This window comes from Peromyscus californicus, unplaced genomic scaffold (genome assembly GCF_007827085.1).
Source record: "Peromyscus californicus insignis strain IS unplaced genomic scaffold, ASM782708v3 Scaffold_2__1_contigs__length_46816999, whole genome shotgun sequence".
In the NCBI taxonomy this organism is placed as follows: domain Eukaryota; kingdom Metazoa; phylum Chordata; class Mammalia; order Rodentia; family Cricetidae; genus Peromyscus; species Peromyscus californicus.
The window spans coordinates 26,181,366-26,206,966 of NW_026294540.1; the positions used below are offsets into that span (position 1 = coordinate 26,181,366).

General features: G+C 49.0%; 1 protein-coding gene across 3 annotated transcripts in view; it reads left to right on the forward strand.

Annotated features, from left to right (window-relative positions):
* The window catches only part of Srrm3 (serine/arginine repetitive matrix 3), a 72,233-nt gene that overhangs the window by 22,488 nt on the left and 24,144 nt on the right, over window positions 1-25,601 (forward strand). For all 3 annotated transcript variants that reach the window (XM_052753997.1, XM_052753998.1, XM_052753999.1), the window contains exons 2-3: window positions 10,224-10,480; window positions 15,427-15,528. In XM_052753997.1, the coding sequence (XP_052609957.1) occupies window positions 10,248-10,480; window positions 15,427-15,528 (335 nt within the window). In that variant the 5' untranslated portion in view covers window positions 10,224-10,247. The remainder of the gene's footprint in view (window positions 1-10,223; window positions 10,481-15,426; window positions 15,529-25,601) is intronic.

The following is a 25,601-nucleotide window of genomic DNA, read 5'->3' on the forward strand; positions in this document are numbered from 1 at the left end:
AAAAAAAAGTTAAAAATAAAACAAAATCCAAGCTTAAAAACTCTGGGCAAGGGCCATGCTCATCTCTGTACCGTTCCATTTTTGGTGTATTGCTGCTGTAGCAAGCACGGAAACTTGTACACTTGAGAGTGTTGAGGCCCTGGATCCTGAGAGTCCCACTGCATTTGGAGATCTCCAGCAGGCAGGGGCAGGGAAAGACGGGAAGTTCTGTTCCTATTGAGCAAGAAAGTCCTAGGCACAAAAGCAACGCCCCCCTGGGCTGGGAGGTATGCGCTGTCCGTGGTGCTGAAGTCCTGATGGGAAGAAGCGTGCTGTTTGTTGAGACCAGCAAAGGGCCCGGTGGGAGGGAGGCTATGGGGAGGGGTGTGGGTGGCAAGCAACCTCTCTGTAAACTCTTCCAAAGACTGTCTAGCTTTCCCTGGGTTTGTCCTCTACCTCCATGTGTCTTCCTCAAACACTCAAGGACTTTGCTCACTCTGATGGGTTGTTTTTTTCTCCTGTGTTGTTTTGAGATGGGGTTTCATGTAGCCCAGAAACACTTGAACTCATTCCGTAGCTCTGCAAAATGACCCCAAATTTCTGGTCTTCCTGCACCCACCTCCTGAGTGCTGCGATAACAGTTGTGCATCACAACAGGCTGGCTTACGTGGTCCTGAGGATCAGAGGCAGGACTTCCCACATGCTAAGCAAGCCCTCTACCAACCAAGCCACATTCTCAGCCCTTATTCCAGTGTTTTCCTATCCTGTTATGGAGCTCCAAAATTAGACCAATAGTGACACTTTCCGAGACTCTTCCCTTGATGTCCAGCGGATCCTCATGCCCTTCACGTCCAAATCAGAACAAACACCACTGACTGCTAATTTTAATGACAGCCAGTGCTGTTTGCAAGGCATCGTGTCCTGAGGTGGTATTCCCCAAACCTTCACCCGCAGCCACAACTTAGAAGGAAAAGCCAGAGGTAGTGGCTTGAACCTTTAATCCCAGCATTCAGAAGGTTAGGGCAGGAAGACCAAGAGTTCCAGGGGAGAAAAGCTGTCTAGCATTTGGGAGATGGAGGCAGGAGGACCAGAACTTCAAGATCATCCTTAGCTGCAATAGTTAGTTCAAGGACAACCTGGGCACATGAGACTCTGTCTCAAAATTTTTTTTTTATCTGAACAGAAAGTTTTGTGCCATGCTTGGCTACATAGTGAGGCTTTGTCAAAAGAAAGAAAGAAAAACCAAACACAAATCACCTAGGGAAATATAATAGTTTCACCTCCAGAGGTTTGGATCTGAGATGTATCACAGGTTGATTGACATATAAAATATAGGACACCCAATTAGACCTGAACTTCAGAGAAACAATGAATAATTTTTAGAAGCCTGTCCCAAATACGAACTTCATGAAATTCAAATTTTATTTAACTAGGGAGCCCGTGTTTTTATTTGCCAAATCTGACAACAGCTCACAGAATTCTTAGCAGAAGTATCAGCCAGGTGTGACCTGAATCCTCTGCAATCCCTCAAATGTGTGAAGATGGGGATTCTGGCCACCTGTATCTTCTAATCTCTCCCCCTTTCTCAGCATCATAAATCAGGTGTATGATCACTGAAAATCCCTCAATTCGTCCTAAATATATTACTTCTAAACACTGCCTAACCCATTCCAATTTTAGAAAGTTAGTTGGGGGTCCCAGATTCAACATGTGCTGTTTCTTAAAATCCTTTCCTACCTTCATACATTCATTCCTTTGTCTCCATCTGTTCAGTCGTTTTGGACGTTGACTATATTTGTGAGCTCTTCCAGACTGCGTCCTCAGGAAATCTGATCTTCAGGGTATCACTGTTCCATCCACTCACTAAGCAAGCATGCTGGGAGAGGACAGAGCACTGTGGTCCTCCAGTAAATACCTACATCTATTACGTTGTTTAACCTGTATTTTGAATACAGGTGAATCAACAGATTATAATAGAACAAAAGACAGGTATAGATCCCTTATCAAAAATGCTAGGGGCCAGAAGTGCTTCCAGTTTCAACCGTATTTTTGCAGATTTTGGAATTATTTTCCATGAGTGTGAGCATTTAACGCAGGGCCACATGCAGACTAGGTAAGTACTGGACCACTGAACTGTAGCCAGCCCATCCTCTTATTTTTTCTTTTTGTTTGAGATGGTTGTGTTTCATATATCCTAGGCTGGCCTAGAACTCACTAGGTAGCCCAAGGTGACCTTGAACTTCTGATCCTCCTGCCTCCACCTCCTCGGTGCTAGAATGACAGGCATGCATCACCAAACCTACTTTATGAGGTGCTGGGGATGGAACCTAGGGCTTCACCCAGAGTTCATGCTAGGCAAGAGCTTTGCCAACTGAGTCACATCTCCACTCCCAGATTTGGAGAGAGAGAGAGAGAGAGAGAGAGAGAGAGAGAGAGAGAGAGAGAGAGAGAGAGAATGAATGAATGTGTCTGCATAAACTACATGTGCCTTTTGTGTCATTTCTTAGGCACTGTCCAATTTGAGTTTGGGGTTTTGTTTTTTGTTTGTTTGGTTGGTTTGGCTGCGGTTGATTGGTTTTGGTTTTGGTTTTCTGAGAAAGGGTCTCCTCTCACTGACCCACTGACCTGGAGCTCATCGAGCAGGCCAGTGAACTCCAGAAATCCACCTGTCTCTACCTTCCTCTTGAGGTGGAGTTGGAACCAATATACCTGACTTTTTCCGTGACTTCTGGGCATCCAGCTCAGGTTGCAGTGCCTACAAAGCGAGCACTCTACCCACTGGGTAATCGCCCAAGCCCTGATTTGATTTTTTGGTTTTGTTTGTTTTTTGTTTTGCTTTGTTTTATTAAGACAAGCCCTGTCTGTAGTCTTCTGTGTTTCTATAGTCCAAACAGACCTTGAACTCAACCTTCCTGCCTTAGCCTCCCAAGCTGGGATTTACAGATATGCACCACCACGCACAACTATTTATACATACATACATATATATATATATATACACATATATATATATATATATCTTTTGTTGTTTTGGTTTTTGTTTGTTTGTTTTTCTGAGACAGGGTTTTCTCTGTGTAGCTTTGTGCCTTTCCTGGAACTCACTTGGTAGCCCAGGCTGGCCTCAAACTCACAGAGATCTGCCTGCCTCTGCCTCCCAAGTGCTGGGATTAAAGGCATGCGCCACCACTGCCCGGCAAACTATTTATATTTTATGTATATCTTATGCACATATTCCATAGATTATTCTCCATTTTAAATTCATTTCAATTGTGTGTGTGCACACCCAGGCACACAAGCCACAGTGCACATGTGGAGGTTGGAGGACAATTTGAGAGTATTGTAGGCTCTCTCCTTCTACCACGTGGGTTCCCAAGGCTCAAGGTCAGATCATCAGTCTTGGCCAAAAGCACCTTTACCTGCTGAGTCATCTCGCTAGCCCTGTAGGTGATTCTAAACAGTATTTTTAGTGTCTCTGTGTTTATACTGCAGCCCATCACATGATTCTAGGTATTAAGGTCATGTTGACTCCCCAGGAAAGGTGCACATTTTAGATTTTAGGATCAGGACTGTTGAAGGTGTTTTAGCTCACGTCAGCACGGTGCAAACTTCTCCTTGTGAGTCTCACATGACTTTGTAAAACACGATGCCAATCAGGCATGGTGGTCCATACCTATCATCCCAGAACTCAGGACTATCATTCCAGAACTCAGGATACAGAGGAAGGAGAATCAGAAGTTCAAAGTCATCCTCAGTTACGCATGATTTTAAGCAGCCTGGGCTACATGAGACTCTTTGGGTGTGTGTGTGTGTGTGTGTGTGTGTGTGTGTGTGTGTGTGTGTGAGAGAGAGAGAGAGAGAGAGAGAGAGAGAGAGAGAGAGAGAGAGAGAGAGAGAGGCTATGCCTATCAATCGGGTGCAATGACCCATGCCTATGATCCTAGCACTTGGGAGGCTGAGGCAGCAGGAGGATCAGTGAAAGTTAGCCAACCCCGATTACATACAGAACTTCAGGCCAATTAGGGCTACAGAGCAAGACTCCATCTCAAGCATCCCAACTCCCAAAAAGAGACAAAATAAAGATACATTCCAGGGGGCTGAAGCCTCAAAAGTTTCTCTCTCCAGCGTTCAGGCCCCTCCTGCACTGCGAGTGTGGGATCTGCCCTGAGAAGTTAGGGCTGTGCCCTGGTTACAGGGCTCATAGTCAGGCATGGTAGCCAGATGCAAACACATTGAATCTCCGTGTCCCAATCAATGTCATATCAGAGGTGCGCACCAAAACGGCAGGGAGTGACTCAAGCTTCCAACCTAGAGCAAGACTTCCAGGGGGAGGTAACATTGGAGCTGGACTCCAAAGGCTGAATAGACGCTCCTTCGGTGGAGGAGAACAGAAGTTGTAACTTGGTTGAACCACCTGAGCCAAGACCAAGTGGAGGAGTGAGGGGCTGGAGGCTGGTTTAGAATAGAATGTGTCTTAAGATGGCAGTGTTGCTCAGTGGTGGAGTGCTTTCCTACAATCTGCCTGTGAATGTCCGAGGACATGACTCTGCAGTACAGCACTTGTTTAAAACCCCCCAGTGAGAGGCTGGGGGTGTGGCTCAGTGGTAGAGCACCTGCCTAGAATCCCCCAGTGAGGGGCAGAGGTGTGGCTCACTGGTAGAGCACATGCCTAGAATACCCCAGTGAGGGGTGGGGGTGTGGTTCAGTGGTAGAGCACCTGCCTAGAATCCCCCAGTGAGGGGCAGGGGTGTGGCTCAGTGGTAGAGCACCTGCCTAGAATTCTCCAGTGAGGGGCAGGGGTGTGGCTCACTGGTAGAGCACATGCCTAGAATACCCCAGTGAGGGGCGGGGGTGTGGCTCAGCAGTAGAGAGCTTGCCAAGCACGGGGAGGAGGATCCTGGCTTCTATTCCCAGCACAGTAATTTAAGAAGAAGGCAGAAGAACAAGGGGAGAGTGTGGAGACAGCAGGACTGACTGTGCCGTGCATTCTTATCCCACCCACCTTTCGTGATGGTCTTTGATTTCCTCCGATCCCCCTCATTGAGCTCCGCTTATGTGGGCATTTGACCGACAGTAGGGTTTCAGAAGCTCCACGGCTACTCTAGGCTTGTAAATCTATAATGATGGCAGCAAGTGACAAGAGATTGGGAGGGTGGCACCAGCCAGCAGCCACAAGCAGACAGGCTTCTGAAAGTCGATGTTGCCTATGAGAGTTGACTAGGAATCTGGAGGAGAGCATCCTGGTGATAAGTTTTAAATCCCCGGTTGCTGGTTATCCGCCGCCACTGATGTCATAAGTCAAATCAAATCGAATTAATCAATCCAGATTTAAGGAAGAGAGCAATCTTGGATGACCCTTGGGAAGGGTCTTGGGGAAGAGCCACAGGGGAAGAGTCACAGAGGAAGGGTCACATGGGAAGCGTCACAGAGGAGGGCTCACACACAAATATGACTACCAGGTCTTAGTTACCCTGTAGGCATAGTCTTGAGCAGCCCCAAGGAGGGAAGGGCTTTTGGTGGGCTTCCTCAGGGGAAGGGGTCTGGAACCGGAGGGCAGCTCTAGGGCAGAGGCTGCTGTTTGTCAGGCTTTGAGGGGGCGGGTTTGGGGAGAGAGATGGGGGAGGTGGTGGAAGTGGAGCTTCTACGAGAACTTTCCAGACTCTTTGTGTATGTGAGTGCCAGGGGCTGAGGCGGAGCTTCCACCAGAACACCTGGGAACCAGGCCTGGTGGCTAACACCTGAAATCGTAGTACTCGGGAGGCTGAGGGAGGGAGAAGGTGAATTGGTGGCCAGCCTGGGATAAACAGTAGTTCAAGATCGGTGTGGACTATGGAGTGAGACACCATCTCAAAAACAGAGAGCGTGACAGGAGAATGAGCTGCAAGTGGGCAGGCCTGGAGATAAGAAAACGTGAAGATAGATGTGGCTAGACCACGAGGCCCGGCTGCATCACAATGATAAGACAAGATAATAGGGTATTTTGAATCAGTCAAGATGTGACTCAGCCTAGGTGGCGTGGCCCTGGGCTGATCTTCCAGGTTGTTCATGGAAGATAGGGGACTGGGGGCAGGGAGGCTAGGCAGGATCTGAGACAGGGGATAGAGATGATGTCGGGGAAGAGAATAAGTAGATGAATGGGAACCTTAGTGAAGAGAGAGGTGAGGGATCAAATTTTTATACTTTATTCTCTCTCTCTCTCTCTCTCTCTGTGTGTGTGTGTGTGTGTGTGTGTGTGTGTGTGTGTGTGTGTGTGTGTGTGTGTGTGTGTGTGTGTGTGTATACCTAAGTAGAACTTGTCTTGGGGTTCAGGGCTGTTCTATGGGCAGGGATGGGGAATTGGCAAGGTTGGAGATGAAGAGAGACAGGTTCGGACAGTGTCTTAATTTCTTGTTGCTGTGCTAAGTACTTTGACAAGGATCAGAAGTTGTGGTTCAAATCCTTCAATCTCAGCACTCAGAGCCACAGGCAGGCAGATCTCTGTACACTCGAGGCCAGCCTGGTCTACACAGCGAAGTCCAGGTCAGAGCTACATAATGAGACCCTGTCAAAAACGCATTACCTCTGACGAAGAGAATTTAAGAGGGAACAGCTCACAATTCAATGTTACCATCCATCCCTGCAGGGAAGTCGAGTGTTAGGGCCCTGAAGCAACTGGCCACGTCATATTCACAGCCAAGAGCAGAGAGCCATGAATTAGCGCACACATGCCAGTGTTCAGCTCACACTGTCCACTCTCAAACAGTTCAGGACTCCCCGCCTAGGAAATGACGCCACCCACAGTGGACAGGTCTTCCCATTCAACTAATGTCATCAAGATAATCCCCAGCAGACACGCCTATGGGCCAACTTAAACTGGACAGTCCCCCACTGAGACTCCTTTACCAGCTGACTCTAGATCACGTCAATTTGGCAATAAAAATTGACCATTTCAAGCAGCTTCCTTCTCTAAGCCCCCAGGAACTCGCCTCGCCTGTGGAATGTGGACGGTGTGGAATGTGGAATCAGAGGCACAGAGATGGGCAGTAATATCCACAAGGTCACACAGCAAAGGGTGGAGGAGCCTGGCCTAGACCCCTGTTGGCTGGAGTTCCCAAGGACCTAGGAGAGGGGTTTAAGTCTCCTTTACCACTGTCACTGTGCTCCCTTGTGAGTTTCTTTGGACAGTCCTTCTTTCTGCCTGCCCATTTCTGTGGTTCTCAACAAAGAGGAGAAAATTCAATCTTCATTTATGCATTTATTTGAGACAGGGTCCTATTATGTAGCTCTAGCTGGCCAGGAACTTGTTATGTAAACCAGGCTGGCTTCCAACTCACAGAGATCTGCCTGCCTCTGCCTCCCGGGTACTGGGATTTAAAGCATGTGCCACCATGCACAACTAAATATGAGCTTTTAAACAATTATTATTATTTTATGTACATTGGTATTTGGCCTGCAGATTTGCCCATATAAGGGAGCCAGATCCCATTTAATGGAGTTACTGACAGGTGTGAGCTGACATGTGGGTGCTGGGAATTGAACCCAGGTCCTCTGGAAGAGGAGCCGGTGCTCCTAACCTCTGAGCCACCTCTCCCTCCACCAAATAAGAAGTTTTTAAAGGCTTTTGTCTGTGTGTCTGCTTGTCTATTTGCACCACGTGTGCAGTGTGCTCAGAGGCCGGAAGGGGGCACTGGGTCCCCTGTAGCCATACTAACAGACTGTTAGGAACAGCCCCACATGGGTGCTGGGAACTGAACCCAGGTCCTCTGCAAGAGCAGCAAGTGCTCTTAAGTGCTGAGCCATCTGTCCTGGCCAGGCCATTTTTAAAGAAGTTATGTGGGACTGAGGTTGTAGCTCAGTTGGTACAGTGCTTGCCTGGCATGTGCGAAGTCCTCAATTCCATCCGAAGAGGGGTAAGAGGAAAGGGTGTTGCTGAGATGGCTCCTAACTCTACATGCCAACCCTCCCCTCCATCCTTCACATCCCACACCCTGAGAATAAGGCCTTTAGTTGCTTAGCAACTGGCAGAGTCTTGGAGAAAGGACCCGGAAATAGCTTAGGAGGCGGTTCCCTCTGTTAAGATAGAGGTCGTGTGTGTGTGTGTGTGTGTGTGTGTGTGTGTGTGTGTGTGTGTGTTCTACATTTGGCCCAGCACAATGTCAAGGCTTATTGTCTCCAAACCATGCCTCCTTCCACTCCACGCCTAGCACACAAGAGAACATGGCTGCCCGGAGAGCTAATTTTCCCTGTCACCTTGGACAGTCCTTGGGGCAGTGTTTTCAGAACAAAGAAGAGGTAGTCTTATTGAGACTACCCCCTGCAATGTTAGCTTTGGAAAAGTTACCCAGACGCAGTGGAAACTGAGAACAGCACCTGGTGTAGGACGGGAGTGAAACCTGGAGAAACCCCCATTTCTGAGGGTCGCTATGGCTTCAGGACTCTGGGTTACGAGCCTGGTGGCTGGAGATGCTGCTTAGACGTTAAGCACTTACCTGGCAGGCACCAGGACCTGGGTTTGAATGCCAGCATTGCAAGCAAACAAAGAGGCTGAAACTAGGCTGGAGAGATGGCTCAGCAGCCAAGAGAACCTGTCTGTTGCTCTTACAGAGGACCCAGGTTCGATTTCCAGCCCCCACATGATGATTCACAACTATCCATAAACCCAGTTCCAGGGGATCCGACATCCTCTTCTGACCTCCTCAAGCACCAAGCAACACACGTGGTACACATACATGCATGCAGGGAAAACTCTCACACATAAAAGGAATAAGTCTTTATTTTTTGGTTTTTCAAGACAGCGTTTCTCTGTGTAACCGCCCTGGCTCTCCTGGAACTTACACCATAGACCAGGCTGGCCTCAAATTCACAGAGATCCATCTGCCTCTGCTTCTCGAGTGCTGGGATTAAAGGTGTGTGCCACCACTGCTGGGCTAGAAGTAAGACTTAATTTTTTTTTTTAAACAGGGTTTCTCTTTGTAGCCCTGGCTATCCTAGAACTCTCTCTATAGATCAGGCTGGCCTCAAGCTCAGAAATCTGCCTGCTTCTGCCTCCCTAGTGCTGGGATTAAAGGTGGGCACCACTGAGCTGGGCAGTGGTGGTGCAAGCCTTTAATCCCAGCACTTGGTAGGCAGAGCCAGGCGGATCTCTGTGAGTTCAAGGCCAGCCTGGTCTATAGAGCGAGATCCAGGACAGGCACCAAAACTACACAGAGAAACCCTGTCTCGAAAAAAAAAAAAAAAGTGGGCACCACTAAGCCCTGCCCAGCAATATATTATTTTAAAAAAAGACTGAGGCTATAACTCAGCGGCAGACTGCTTGCCTGTCGTCCAAGAAGTCCTGGGTTCAATCTTAGCACCAGAAAATATTTTTTTTTGAAATTTTGTATTCATATTCAAAGGCAAGGTGTGGTGGCACAGTCCCTTAGTCCCAGCACTTGGAAGGCAGAGGCAGGAAGATCTCTGAGTGAGGCCAGCCTGATCCACAGAGGGACTTCCAGGACAGCCAGGGCTACATAGAGAAAGAAAGGGAGAGAGAGAGAGAGAGAGAGAGAGAGAGAGAGAGAGAGAGAGAGAGAAGGAGGAGGAGGAGGAGGAGGAGGAGGAGGAGGAGGAGGAGGAGGAGGAGGAAAAGGAGGAATTAATGAACAAAGAAAGAAATTTGTATTCATGTATTTATTGGGTTGTGTGTGGAGGTCAGGACAATTTGCAAGAGTCGGTTCTCTCCTTCCATCATGTGCGGTCTGAGCTTTGAACTCAGACCATCGGGGACAAGTGCCTTTACCCTCCAAGTCAATTGGGACTGGTGGGACCACAGTGTGTAGAGCGCTTGCCTAGCATGCACAATGTCCTGGCTTCCATCCCCAGCACCACATAAGCCGGGTGTGATGGTGCGATGCCTGTAAGTCCCAGCACTTAGGAGACCGAGGCAGGAGGACCAGAAGTTTAAGGTCATGCTTGACTTCATAAGAGAGTTGGAGGCCAGGCTGGGCTATAGGAAACCTTGTCTAAGAAAAAAAAAAAAAAATGAAGTAAAAACAAACAAAGATCTAGTCTGCACCCACCCACTTCACAGATGGGGAAAGACGAGCGTGAAATACGTTCATGTCCTGAAGTGAAGGTGCCAATCTGTCACCCGCCCTCCCTCTACAGCCTGAGAGCAAGCGGATTAGAGCCGGGAGTGGGCCCTAAACCTCCAGGATTAAGCTGTATAGAGAAAGCTCAGCGGATGGCCGAGAGGTGACCACCCCACTCCTGTTTTATCTGTCCCGCAGGGCCTGCCCCGGAGGACCGCTGTCATGTCCTCCACCGTGAACAACGGGGCCGCCGGCATGCCATCCCCGCCCGACGCCGCCAACGGCTTCCCGCAGCCCGGCGCTTCGTCCGGGACCTGGCCGCGCGCGGAGGAGGAGCTGCGCGCCGCCGAGCCCGGCTTGGTGAAGCGCGCGCACCGGGAGATCCTGGACCACGAACGCAAGCGGCGCGTGGAGCTCAAGTGCATGGAGCTGCAGGAGATGATGGAGGAGCAGGGGTGAGTGGGGCGGGGCGAGAGGGGCGGGGCCGGGGGAAGATGGGATGGAGGGGAGGTCAGGCTACGTTCAGGACTGGATGCTGGAGCTGTCAGAGGCGGGGCTGAAACGTGGTGGGGCGGGGCTAGGACCGGGAAGGGTAGGGCCTTGGTTACGCTACCTTCTAGGGCTGGAAACACCAGGGCGGGGCAGACAGATAAGGGGCGTGGTTGGATATAGTAGGCGGAATAGAGAGGGGTCCGGCAGGGCGAGACTGAGTACTTGGTGAGGAGGAGTCCAGAGTAGGGGCATGGTTAGGATGTGCTTTAGGCACGGTGAAGAAGCGGGTAGGGCGGGACTAGACAAGGGATACAGTTGGTATGTGGTTACGATGGGCATGGCCAGTCTATGCAGCGGCTCTGACCTGGGAATGGTCGGGCAGTGCCCAGAGGCTGGGTGAAGAGGGAGAGGCGGGACTAGGCAGAGTGTCCGGCTGGGGAGAGATGGGATGAAACCAGAATAGCATGCGGGTGTAAGTGATTGGGCTGCGCTCCGGAGCTTGGTGAGGAAGAACGGAGTAGGGGTGTGGCTAAACTCTCCAAGGGGGCACGGACAAGTAACAGTCAAGCTTTGTTCCCAGGAGAAGTGCTGAAGCTATTAGTCTCGACTTGGAAGGGGCTGTGGCTGGAGTGTGATGTGGTGAGGCGGGGACATGGGTGTGATTGTGAACTTGGCAGTGGTAGAGTTGTGTCCAGGGACTCGGTGTGGCAGGGCTGGAGTGGGGCTGGACAAGGTAGGGTGTGGACGGGGGCGGGGAGCTAAGACAGGGATGGGCATGTGTGTGGGCTGCACTCCGGAGTTTGGTACACCATCAAGGGGCTTGGCTGTTCTAATTGAGGTAACCTGACCTGGATGAGGTTGGAGCTGTGCCCAGGTTATTGGTGCAACAGAGTGGGCGTGGCCGAGACCGGGACTAGGCAGGGAGGACCTTGCATGGTGAGTGGCTCAAGAAGCTAGCTTGGGATGTGGCCAAGGCCTGATCAGGCTTGTGACAGGTCCCGCGTCTGATGAGACCGACTGATCTTAGTCTGCAGTGCAGGTGTGGGCGGGGCCAGAAAAGGTCCGGCAGAACAAAGGCAGGGTTGAAATAGGGTGGGGGTGTTCAGGGTGCCTGGGTTGGAGCCTAGGGCTGACTAAAGAGCACTGGGAGCCAACAGCCTAATCCAGCAAGGAAGCAGAGTCTGGACCAGTTAAGTGGAGCCAGGAGCCCAGCCCACCCTTCATTTATCAGTTAGTTCCGACGACTCAGAAACTGTCTCTGAAGCTCTCTATAAGCTCCAACTCACAGAAGCCACAGAGATGTGTTCTCCGTGCCCTAGATATATCCAGTGTCGTGAACACATGTAAACACAAATGACAACTCAAGGCCTCAGTTTCTGCAACCTATAAAATGGGTAGAGATGCCGAACCAGGCAAGAAAACACGAGGGTCCTTATGAGTATCCAGGCTTCCTGCAGCTTCCGCGAAGTTATCGTGACCTTTAACACCGCTAGCTGAGGTTTCCCCTTGAACTAGTCACTGTGATGAATAATGCTGGGCTCGGAAGTCACTCCTGTCCTCAGTCACATGCACACACTTGTGCGCGCACACACACACAATACATTCTCGAGCACAAACTCATGCACAAGCACTCGCGTGTGTGCGCACACACACATGATCGCACAGACACACAGGCATGCACACAGGCACACACATGCATTCATGAATGCACGTACACACACTTGCATGCAGGCTCACACACGTGCATGTACACACACATCAAATAAATAATAATTTAGAGACAGGGTCTCACTACAGAGCCCTGGCTAACCTGGAACTTGCTATGTAGACCAGATTGGCCTCGAACTAGCCAAGATCCCCCTCCCTGGCTCTGCCTTCTGAGTGCTGGGATTAAAGGCAATCATGTCTGACCAAAAATATTTTTAAATAAATGAAATAAACTTTAAAATTTGTTTAAAGCATACCAAGTTGTTTTAGTCTGACATTCCCACTCACAACGGACACAGCCTGAATATGGGCACCTGCCTAGGATCTACAGGCTCTGGAGAGAGCCCTTGGCACTTATGAGACACTTCATGTTTCAATAAAAACTCAGATCTTGGGCTGGGGATGTGACTTGTTTGGTGGAATGATTGCCTAGCACGTATGAAGCCCTGAACTATGTTCCCAGCACCACATAAAACTGGGTGATGGTATGCATCGTCTCTCGTCCCAGCTCTACAGAGGCTAAAGCACCAGGATCAGGGATTCAAGGTTGTTCTTGACTACACAGCAAGTTTGAGGTCAGCCTGGACTATGTGAGACCCTGCCTCAAAAACAAAGACCCAAGACCAGAGATGGGAGTGCACGCCTTTAATCCCAGCACTCAGAAGGCAGAGCCAGGTGCATCTCTGTGAGTTTGAGGCCAGCCTGGTCTACAGAGTGAGTTCCAGGACAGCCAGAGCTACATAGTGAGACCCTGGAAAAAAAATAAAAATAAATAATAAAAAAGCTCTGGCTGTTCAGTCATGAAGTTGGAGTTCAGAGCTCCTACTTCAGAGGACTTACAAATACCCATAGCTCCAGCTCCAAGAAGTCTACCGCCCTCTTCTGGCCTCTGTGGGCACCTGCACACACAGGTGTGCATACATTCAGACACACACACACTTTTCAAAATAAAAAAAAATTTAAACATTTTTTAAAGGAAATTTATGTTTTGGATGCCACAACATGGCAGACAGAGTGGTAGGTCCTGGGGACACTAAAGCCGGAGAGAGAGATAAGATTTCCCCTCTAAAATTCTGAGATAGTGCAAAACATAGACAAGTTAACAGGTAGTTACTGGAACGTGAGCCACTGCCAGGATCCTGGAGGTACCAGTTACTATGGAAATCGATCGCTGATGCTCTTCCTGATGGGGGCTATCCATTCTTCTGCAGTCAAATGCTCCACCACTGACTATACCCCCTACCCATCTTTCTGCAGTCAAATGCTCTACCACTGACTACACCCCCTATCCATCCTTCTGTTAACGCCAATGAATCAAGTCTTTGTGCTGCAGCTGTGGTCCGCCACATGGTGATCCTAGAAGTTTATTTGTGAGTCAAAAGATGTTGTCAAAGGCCAAGAATGTAGCTTGACTGGCTGCCTAGAATCCCTCAGTGAGAGGCAGGAGGTTTGGCTCAGTGGTAATTCATGTTTGCCTAACATGTTCAAGACCCTGGATCCCATCCCCAGCAATGCCTTAAAAAAACAAAACAAAGCAAACAAACAAAACTCAACAACAGAAATAAAGGACATAGCCCGGTGTGGTAGTGCATGTCTCTAGTCCCAGCACTCAGGAGGCTGATGCAGGTGGATCTCTGTGAGTTTAGGGCCAGCCTGGACTACAAAGTGAGTTCCAGGACAGTCAGGGCCACACAGAGAAACCCTGTCTTGAAAAAAAAAAAAAACAATAAATAAATAAATATAAAGGACATGTTTGGGTTTTGCTTAAAAAATAAACTTTCAAAAGCCAAATTAACCTTCTGTAAAATGTTTGTGAGAAAAAGACAAGAAACAGAGAGGGCAAGGCATACCATTTCCATGACAGGCTGAGTGGTGAGGACCGTGACTTCGATGAGAGGAGGTGGTAGATCCTGAGCAGAAACCAAAGCAAGATAAGGCCCTCTCCTCCTCTCTCCTTCTCCATCTGTCACTATGTCTTCCACTCTGAAGAATGAAAACCCTGGAGGTCATGACCCAGGATTCATTCACTAACAGCCTTGGACACCTGTTAGTGCTACATCAGGCATGAACTGTGTGTGCTCAGTCATGAGGGCAGCCTGTGATCCCAGCACTGAGACACTAAGGCAGGAGAATTACAGGGCAGAGACCAACTTGGATTACAAGTGAGTTGCAGGCTAGCCTGGGCTACACAGCAAGACTCTGTTATTAAAATAAATAGAGCTGGTCGGTGGTGGCACACGCCTTTAATCCCAGCACTCAGGAGGCAGAGGCAGGCGGATCTCTGTGAGTTTAAGGCCAGCCTGGTCTACAGAGCGAGATCCAGGACAGGTACCAAAACTACACAGAGAAACCCTGTATTAAAAAAACAAAAGATAGCCGGGCGGTGGTGGCGCACGCCTTTAATCCCAGCACTCGGGAGGCAGAGCCAGGCGGATCTCTGTGAGTTCGAGGCCAGCCTGGTCTACAGTGCGAGATCCAGGAAAGGCGCAAAGCTACACAGAGAAACCCTGTCTCGAAAAACCAAAAAAAAAAAAAAAAAAAAAAAAAAAAAAAAAAAAAAAAAACAAAAGATAGATAGATAGATAGATAGATAGATAGATAGATAGATAGATAGAGGCTGGAGAGATGGCTCAGCAGTTAAGAGCACTGGCTGTTCTTCCAGAGGATCTGGATTTGATTCTCAGCACCCACACGGTGGTTGTTGCAGGGGGTCTGCTGTCTTCTGGCCTCTTTGGGCACCAGGCACATATGTGGTTCACAGACCTACATACAAGTGAAACACTCATACATAAAATAGTAATTAAAAATTTTAAATGTTTGTTACATGGGTCAAATAAGCATTATTGAGAAAGGAGGGAAGGAGGGAGAGAAATATAAAATACAGAGAGAGGAGAGGAGGAGGAAGGGAAGAAGAGGGGGAGGGGGGGAGGGGGAAGGAAGGAAGAAAGAGAGGAAAGAGGGAAGGAAGAGTGGGGGGAGAAGAGAGGAGGGGACTGAAAGCAGAAGGTAGGATGGGGAGGGAAGGGGAGGGAGGAGACAGGAGGGAAGGGGCACATTGAGAGAGAATAACAAAACTCCTACCAAAAGAGCAATTGCCAATGAGACCATGCACTGTGACCAAGCACTGGAGAGCAGGTGGGAGTGAGCTGAAGGAGTGACCTAAAATTAGCAGCAAAACCCTCATGATCCCTGTGCCCCGCAGGTACTCCGAGGAGGAGATCCGGCAGAAGGTCGGAACCTTCCGGCAGATGCTGATGGAGAAGGAGGGAGTACTGACCAGGGAGGACCGGCCTGGGGCCCACATGTGAGTACTTGTCTGCATGACAGAAAGGGAGGGGGCATCTCACGCTGCAACTGGGTGCCTGGGGAGCTTGTCTGGATGTGCCATTAGGGGCTGGGGTGAGCGAAGGAGAGATTGTGGACTCTGCCCACTGGAAGCTCTGGCCTGGCCCATTTGCTGCCCACCTGGGTCCTGACTATGGGTCAGCAGCAGGAGAGCCCAGATCTCAGAACAAGGATCATGGCTACAAGCCAGGGTGCTTCTGAGATGTTCAGACCCCAACATTGCCACTGACTGAGGGTGTGACCATGGGCAAGCTACAAGTGAGTCTGTGGGTTAGTTACTCCCATCTGTAAAATGTACTCCAGAGTAAGCATGTGACGCACCCTAGATTGTAGAAACCCAAATGCTAAGGGGCTGGGGTGTGGCTCAGTGGTAGAGCACCTGCCTAGAATCCCCCAGTGAGGAGCTGGGGTGTGGCTCAGTGGTAGAGCACCTGCCTAGAATCCCCCAGTAAGGGGCTGAGGTATGGCTCAGTGGTAGAGCTCCTGCCTAGAATCCCCCAGTGAGGGGCTGGGGTGTGGCTCAGTGGTAGAGCACCTGCCTAGAATCCCCAGTGAGGGGCTGCAGGTGTTGTTTTTGGTAGAATGTTTGCCTTGAACCGTCCAGTGTGGGGTTGGGGCTCAGCATTAGAGCACTTGCCTAGCTTGCTGGAGACCCTAAATTCAAGTCCCAGCATGGGAAAAAAAAAATTTGTGGAAAACGGTGCAGGTTGAGTTGGAGAGATGGCAAAGGGTAGCCCACCCCCGTGCCTGATAGTGTACTCAGCTAATCCCACAGGATACAATCAGAGGATGACCCCCTTTCTAATGGTCCTTACCCTCCCCAGCACTGAGGCTGTGTGAGAGGTGGGGGAAAGGCTCCTGGTCTTTCTCTCGAAAGTAAGGCTAGCTCAAGAGCAGGTATCTTTCTGAGTCCCCCAACTTCCGTCCACTTTTGTTCCACAAAAACCTAATCAGTGATTCTAGATTCTGAAACAGGAGGATTGTCATGCTACATAGTGAGTTCAAGACCAGCCTGGAATACTTGGGAGGTAGAAACAGGCAGATCTCTGAGCTAAAGGCCAACCTGGTCTACAGAGAGAGTTCCAGGACAGCCAAGGCTACATAGAGAAACCCTGTCTCGAAAGAAAGGAAGAAAGAGAGAGAGAGAGAGAGAGAGAGAGAGAGAGAGAGAGAGAGAGAGAGAAAAGAAAACAGTCTTTAACCAGTCAATGGTTGCTAGGGAATGAAGAGACATTTTGCTTTTGTTTTAACATTTATTTACTGTGTGTGTGTGTGTGTGTGTGTGTGTGTGTGTGTGTGTGTGTGTGTGTGTGTGTGTGTGTGTGTACATACATGCCAGGGTGTGCTTGTGGAGGTCAGGGGACAACTTCTGGGGTCTAGTTCTCTCCTCTCACCGTGTGGATGCTGCAAATGGAACTCAGGTCATCAGACTCGGCAGCCAGTGCCTTTACCCACAGACTCATCTTGGTAACCCGTGAAAAAAAATTTTTTTTCTTGGAGCTGGAGATATGGCTCAGCAGTTAACAGCACACTCACTACTCTTCCAGAGGACCTAGGTTCAATTCTCAGCACCCACATGGCAGTTCACAACCCTGTGAAACTCCAAAATCTGACGCCCTCACACAAATGTACATGCAGGCAAACACAGATGCACATAAAATAAAAATAAGTAATTTTTAAAAACGTTTTCTTAAAAAAACAAAAATTGCCGGGCGGTGGTGGCGCATGCCTTTAATCCCAGCACTCGGGAGGCAGAGGCAGGCGGATCTCTGTGAGTTCGAGGCCAGCCTGGTCTACAGAGCGAGATCCAGGAAAGGCGCAAAGCTACACAGAGAAACCCTGTCTCGAAAAAAAAAATCGTTTTCTTTAATGGTGTAGCCACTGGCAAGGCACCCATGCCTCTGTAAATAACCCCTCACTCATAGTCCTGTATGCAACCTTAACAAAACTCACTGGGTCACCAAAAAAGACAGATACTAGAGGCTGGAGAGATGGTTCATCAGTTAAGATCCAGAACTGCTCTTGAAGATCAGAGCTCTGTTCCCAGTCCCTTTGTTGAGCTGCTCACATCTGCCTGTAACTCCAACTCCAGGAGATGCCCAGTGCCCTCTCTGATCTCCTAAGGCATCAGCACACTTGTGGCATACATGCATGCAGGCACACACACATAAATAAAAATGCCAAATCCTATCTGAAAACGGTTTCTGCGCCTCTGTAAGCTGTTAATAGTTGCTAGGGGAAGAGAGACATTTTCCTTACTTCTTTTTTTTCTATTTTACTTTTACTACTGTGTGTGTGTGTGTGTGTGCGCGTGCGCATGTGCACGTGCGCATGTCACAGCTCCAGTGTGGTGGTGAGAAGACAAACTTCTGGGAGTCAATCCTCTCCTTCCACCATGTACGTGCTGCAGGCTTGGCGGCAAGCACCTTTGCTCTCTGAGCCATCTTGTCGGCCCCATGAGCTCATATCTTTTGGATCTGGGACCTCACACAGCCCAAGAACCTCTCAGTTAAAAACAAAAAACAAAAAACAAAACAAACAAACAAACAAAAAAAAACCCTGCCCTTTTCCTCCTCCATCTCCCATGAGTGAGGACAGGGCTTTCTGGATTCTGCCTTTTCCTTCCAACATGCTCTCGGTGACAATCCAGCTCCAGCCAGTTCCTTCCTTTGCAGTCTCCCCTTCTGTCCACATAACAACATGTTCAATCAGGGTGTTACTGAAGAACAGGGTGATTTTTGTGTGTAACGAGTATCCCAAGGTGGTCTGGAATTTGCTATGTAGTTGTGGATGACCTTGAACTTCTTTTTTTAAGATTTTTAAATTTCTTTCTTTCTTCCTTCCTTCCTTCCTTCCTTCCTTCCTTCCTTCCTTTCTTTCTTTCACAGCTGGACATAGTGGTACACACTTTCAATTCCAGCTTTTAGGAGACAGAGGCAGGCAAGGCCAATCTGATCTACATAGTGAGTTTCATGACAGCCAGAGCTACGCAGTGAGACCCTATCTCAAAAAAAACAAACAAAAAAATTATTAAGGTTTTGTGTGTGTGTGTGTGCATGTACTCATGGAAGCCAGGAAAGAGTATCAGATCCCCTGAAACTGGAGTTGCAGGCAGTTGTAAGCCACTTAGCATGAGTGCTAGGACCCAAATCGGTCCTCTGCAAGAACAGTAAGTGCTCTTAACCATTGGGACATCTTTCCAGCCTGACTTTGAACTTGGCTCTAGGTTCAGTAAGAGACTCTGACTCAAGAGAATAAGACAGAATGATAGAGCAAGACACTGATCTCCTCCTCCTACACCCACCCACACATGTCCACATACACCACACACACTCACACATAGAACAGCAGTAAAGGAACAAGTACACCCAGCGGTGGGGGACCGCCCGAAGGCTAGGCTGTCCGTGGTGCTGAAACTACGCTTGCTGTACTTAGGCCTGGGGTATACAGCTGGAGGATAAGGGTGAGGAAGGGCTTGCTCTGGCCACATATGCACCTGAAATCTGAGCCAGTTTTCACATCTTTGATGTGTAAGTGAGAGAGATAGACACTCCAGACATCTGTCAAAATCCCTAAGTCCAAGGCTGCTGTCCTGGCTGCTGGATCCCAGCTGCACCACACTCCAGCTGTAGGACTTGAGCAGACCCTTGACTTCTCTGGCTCTTCATATCTTTATATTTAAGAGGAAGGTACTAATAATGCCCACCTCATAGGCTAGCCCAGTGGTACAGCACTTGCCTAGAATCTCCCAGGGAAGAGCTGGGGGTATGAGTCAGCCTAGAATCCCCCACCCCACCTCCATTAAGACTCTGAGGGTGTGGCTCAGCTGTAAAGCCCTTGTATAGCATGCAGGAGGCTCTGATTTCCATTCCCTGAATGAGGAAAACATAAATGAATATAGTGTGAGGATCAATACCTGGCACACAGCAAACACACATCACTCCTAGGTGGCCACCGCCATCATCTACGTATACTGCCAACAATACCATATGCTCAATTATCTTTGACTTATTTCCTTCTGCCTGGCTGTCTCCATGCTGCCTACCAACTGCCAACTGCCAGACTCCATACAGCCCCCCGTCCCTGCATTTATGCCTAGGCCTTCAACCTTGACCTTCCATGAATTATAGACTACTGTTTTGGGGGCGTGTTAGGTAAGTTCTCTACCATACAAATACACCCCAGGCCCCCAAATTTGGAAGCTTCTATAGTTAAGCAACAAGAGTAGGTGGTTGGAGAGTTGGCCCAGCGATTGGGAACACTGGTTCCAGAGGACCCAGGTTCAATTCCCAGCACTCACATGGTGGTTCATAGCCAGCCATTCCTAACTCTGGTTCCAGGGGATCTGGAGTCCTCTTCTGACCTCTGTGGGATTAAAGCATGCACATGGTGCACATATAGACAGGCAAGCAAGACACTCACACACAAAATAAAATAAATAAATCTAATTCTAAAAAATGTAAACAATGGAGACACACCCAGAATGAAGGGTTCCACCCTGAGAGCCTTTGGGGGTCGTTAGGAGCTCACCCCGGTTTCACAACAGAGATGGCATCATTTCTAGAAAGCGATCCCTCCTCACCCTTGGGTTAACAGACTAACTTGAGTGATTGTTTCTGGTGACGATGTTCTCTCCAGACTGCCATCGGAATATTATACTGCCGCCATGTCGAGAAATGACCCTGCAGAAGTCAGAAGCCAGGAAAAGGCTTTTGACGGAGAGCAGAATACGATCAGATGTTGTTTGGAGACGTTTCCCTGGAAACGTTGGAAGATGAATCCCTTGGGAGCACTGTGTGTTTCTTTACCTTTCCAGATCTGTGGTCAAAGCACGAGATACAGACAACTCGGGCTGTTTTGTTCCTGGCATCAGAGGTTTAATTCACGGCAGAGGAAACATGTTGAAATAGACGGTATACATCACTGCAGCCAGAACTACTGCAGAGAGACAGGAAAGGAGAAAGGGCAAGACAAGCCCATCAAAGACATTCCCCACAATGACCCACTTCCTTCAGCTGGCCTCACCTCCCAAATTCACGACCTTCCAATAGCCTACCTATTCATAGTTTGATTTTTTGTTTATTTACTGTGTGTGTGTGAATGTGAGTGTGTGTGTGTGTGTGTGTGTGTGTGTGTGTGTGTGTGTGTAAATGTGCATGTTCCATGGCATGCATATAGAGGGCAACTTGCCGGGGTCAGTTCTCTCTCTTCGCCATGTGGGCAGCAGGGATTGAACTCAGATCATCAGACTTGGCAGCAAGCACCTTTACCTTCTGGGCCATCTCACCAGCCAGACACTCTGTTTCAAAAAAAAAAAAAAAAGAGGGAGTTTCATGGTTATATAATATAGCAAAGTGTTTGGGAAAGCGGGCTTAGAGAGGCAATGTTTACAAGCTGCTTTCTAACACAGTGCGAACAAAATCCAGTCATTTTCTCAAAACGTCTAATTTTAGACATGGTGTGACCTCCCTGTACCTCATCATTTTATCTGTGAGACGGGAATTTTAATGATGGTTCCCATGTCAAAGGCTTGTTCTGAATACTCAATGATTAAATGAGATAAATACATGGAAAATGCTTGCAATACTGTCTGGCACCCGGACTAGCAATTATCGTAATAGCCATAGGATCAATGTTTGCCCTGCACTTCGAGGCATGAGAAAAAGAATGCAGGCCTGATTCTTCCCTGGTCCTGTGTAAGGCTAGGTGGCATGGTGGCTGAGTGGATGAGCAGAGAAGGAAGACCCTTTGCCCAGAATCCCACCACTATCTCGGCTCACTCCTCTGCTGCTTGGTCCATTATGCTCCTGGCTAGTAGAAAACCGTTAAGTAAACAGTGTTGGCATACCGGCCAGTGAGATGGCTCAGTGTGTAGAGGTGTTTACCATCACGCCTGATGACCTGAGTTTGATCCTTGGGACCGATGTAGTGGAGAAAGAGAAAAAATTCCAGCAAGTCTTCCTCTGACTTCTACAGGTACATTGTAGCACACATGCTCACACACACACACACACACACACACACACACACACACACACACACACACACACACAATGGAATAAAAACTACCCCCTCCAAAGTTTCTTTTTTTTTTTTTTTTTTTTTGGTTTTTCGAGACAGGGTTTCTCTGTGTAGCTTTGCGCCTTTTCCTGGAACTCACTTGGTAGCCCAGGCTGGCCTCGAACTCACAGACATCCGCCTGGCTCTGCCTCCCGAGTGCTAGGATTAAAGGCGTGCGCCACCACCGCCCGGCTTCAAAGTTTCTTTTTGATTAAAAAAAAAAAAAGCTGGCATGAAGACCAGTCAGTGAGAAACAATCTCGTGTGTGTGTGTGTGTGTGTGTGTGTGTGTGTGTGTGTGTGTGTACATATGTGTGGAAGCCACAAATCAACATTGGTATCTTCCTCAATTTCTGTTTACCTTATATTTGGTGACAGAATCGCTTACTGGCTGGGAGCTCACCATTAGGCTAGACAGGCTGGCCAGCACATTCCAAAGATCCTCCTGTCTGTCTCTCCTCAGCGCTGGGATCACTCGAGCACATACTTACGCTTGGCTTTTTACGTGGGTTCTGAGACCAAACACAGGTTCTCATGCTGGCCTACCCAGCACTTTGCTGACCGAACGATCTCCCCACTCCCCCTCTTGCTTTGAGTTCTCATGTAGCCTAGACTGGCCTCGAACTCGCTGACCTTTAACTCCTGATCCTCCTGCCTCTACCTCCCGAACGCTGGGATCACAGGTGAGTACCACTGCATCTGACTCAATACACCCTTTCACTTCAGAGCCTATGTTGGTCACCTCTACAGTGGGATGACACTCCCATCCTCTGGTACCCATCTCCCTGTCCCATGGACACGATGAGCCATCAACTAGTTGGCAAATATGGATTTAAGAGCAAAACATGTTAAGTAACTCTTAACATGCGAGCCCACAGCAAAAAGTAAAAGTTGAAAAGTAATGATAAACCAGGAGGTGATGACACACACCTTTAATCCCAGCACCCGGGAGGCAGAGGCAGGTGGATCTCTGTGAGTTCGAGGCCAGCCTGGTCTACAGAGGGAGATCCAGGACAGGCTCCAAAGCTGCAGAGACACCCTGTTGGGAAGATGGCGGCCGGTGGGTAAAATGCTTGCAGCAGACGTGTGAGGAACTGCATTTGGACTCTCAGCACTCACACGAAAGCCGTGTGTGCTAGCGTGGGTCTGCAAGCTGAGCACCAGAGAGGCAGGAGCATGTGACTCCCAGGGCTTTGCTGGCTGGCTCGCTAGTTCCAGCAGTGAGCTCCGGGTTCCGCGAGAGACCTTGTCTCCAAAAGCTAAGGTGGAGGGGCTGGAGGGATGGCTCAGAGCACTTGTTGTTACTCTTGCAGAGAACCAGGCTTGGGCTCTAGCAGCCATAGGTTAGCTCATCCGTAACTTCAGTTCCAGGGAATCCAACGCCCTCTTCTGGCCTCCACAGGCACTGCATGTATATGGTGTGCCCCCGCAGGCGACAATCATACACACAAAATAAACTTCTTTAAATAAAGTTGAGAGGTATAGAGGAAGATACCCTGGAGATGGAGCCATCAGGGAAGGAAGCACAGACAAGGAGGAAGCAGCAGGAAGCGAGGGGTGCGTGAAGGGTATCAGCGGCCGACTTACCTGGGCAGTTACAAAGACCGGAAAGGCCCTGTATTAGGCATTGCCCAAAGGGAGCAACTTGATTTCGTAAATACCCTTCATCATGTTCAAGCCTGTGTCAACTGAAGCTCCCACCTCCCACCAGCTCACCCACAAGCTTCTCGTCACGCCCTTACCTTTAGCAGTTCCACTAAAGGCTGTGTTTTACACGTCAGGCATCTGTGTGGCTGAGGAGCTGCGTGGGCGGTGATGGACCTTCGAACTCAGGGGGGCTGGACATGTCAGTGGAGGGAGGCCAGAACAGATGGGCGGAAGCCACCAGCTTCACGATGAGGAAGAGCAGAGAGGTTTGAGTTAAGGGATGTGGGGGTGCTTGGGTCTGTGGAGGCAGGAGACTCACATTTGTCTCTCTGTTCCCCCCAAACAAGCCTCCCGAATATTTGTGTGGTGACTCCAAGGTTGTCAGGAACAGCCTGGTGTTTGCAAGCTGGATCATGATTATTGTTTCTGAATGTGCTAGGGATTGATTTCAGGGCCTCACACTAAAGAGATTTACCACTGAGCCACATCCCAGCCCCTCACTGGGGGATTCTAGGCAGGTGCTCTACCACTGAGCCACATCCCAGCCCCTCACTGGGGGATTCTAGGCAGGTGCTCTACCACTGAGCCACACCCCAGCCCCTCACTGGGGGATTCTAGGCAGGTGCTCTACCACTGAGTCACACCCCAGCCCCTCACTGGGGGATTCTAGGCAGGTGCTCTACCACTGAGTCACACCCCAGCCCCTCACTGGGGGATTCTAGGCAGGTGCTCTACCACTGAGTCACACCCCAGCCCCTCACTGAGGGATTCTAGGCAGGTGCTCTACCACTGAGTCACACCCCAGTCCCTCACTGGGAGATTTTAGGCAGGTGCTCTACCACTGGGCCACCCTCATAGCCATCTTTTTGCATTTTAATTTGAGACCAGGTTTCCTCTAAATTGCCAGAGCTTATCTTAAACTCATTCTGGAGCCCAAACAGGCCTTGAATTTGTGATCCTCCTGCCTCAACCTCCTGAGTAGTTAGGATGACAGCTGAGCCACTTCCCCTCTGGATCACATTCTTGAGACTCACCTAAGGGTTAGCTCCCCCTATCATAGTTAGCTGCCTACATGCCTTTTTGTTTGTTTTTCTGTTTGTTTGTTCTTTATGCAGCCCTAGCGTCTGGATCCTTGCTAAGTAGACCAGGCTGGCCTCGAACTCACAGAGCTCAGTCTGCCTCTGCCTCCCAGGTGCTGGGATTAAAGGCACGTGCCACCACACATGGTTCTATCTTTCTTTTTAAAATATAAAATCAGCCGGGCGGTGGTGGCGCACGCCTTTAATCCCAGCACTTGGGAGGCAGAGCCAGGCGGATCTCTGTGAGTTCGAGGCCAGCCTGGTCTCCAAAGCGAGTTCCAGGAAAGGCGCAAAACTACACAGAGAAACCCTGTCTCGAAAAACCAAAAAAAAAATATATATATATATATAAAATCAGTCTTCCAATTAATGAGTGTGTCTCTTACTGGAGACTTGTTAGCTTAGAATCTGCCTGTGTGGTATTTCAGATCAAGCCCTGGGCCTCACATGTGCTGGGAAAGCCCGACACTGACCCATGGACCCGGCCTTTGGGGTTTTGTATTTTTTTTTAATTTTTCTATTTTTATTTTGCAATACAATTGGGGTTTTGTATTTTAAACACAGAATTTAGTTAGTAATTATTTCAAATTAATGACCTCACAACTGATTTTATTTCATCTGTGTATGTGTGTGTGTGTGTGTATATGTGGGTGTGTGTGGGGGGGGTGCCAGTAGAGGTGGTTGCCAGTCCCTCGACATGGTGCTAGAAACGGAACTCTGGTCCTCTGGAAGAGCAGCACACACTTTTAATCACTGAGCCATCTCTACAGCCCCGGTTTTGTTTTGTTTTGTTTTTTAAGATTTATTTATTTATTTTGTATACAGTGTTCTGCCTGCATGAATCCCTGCAGGCCAGAAGAGGGCACCAGATCTCATTACAGATGGTTGTGAGCCACCATGTGGGTGCTGGGAATTGAACTCAGGACCTCTGGAAGAACAGCCAGTGTTCTTAACCTCTAAGCCATCTCTCCAGCCCCTGGTTTTTTGTTTTTTGGTTTTGGTTTTGTTTTTTTTTTTTTGTGTGTGTGTGTGTGTGTGTGTAGATATTCATGGCATATGCATGTGCATTTGTATGTGAGCATATGCGAGCATCCCTGTGTATACATGTGTGTGCGTGTATGTATGTGTGTGTGTGTAGATATTCATGGCATATGCATGTGCGTTCATGTATGCTCGCATATGCTCGCACCCCTGTGTATACATGTGTGTGCATGAGGAAGCCAGAGGACAATGGAATATCCTTCTCT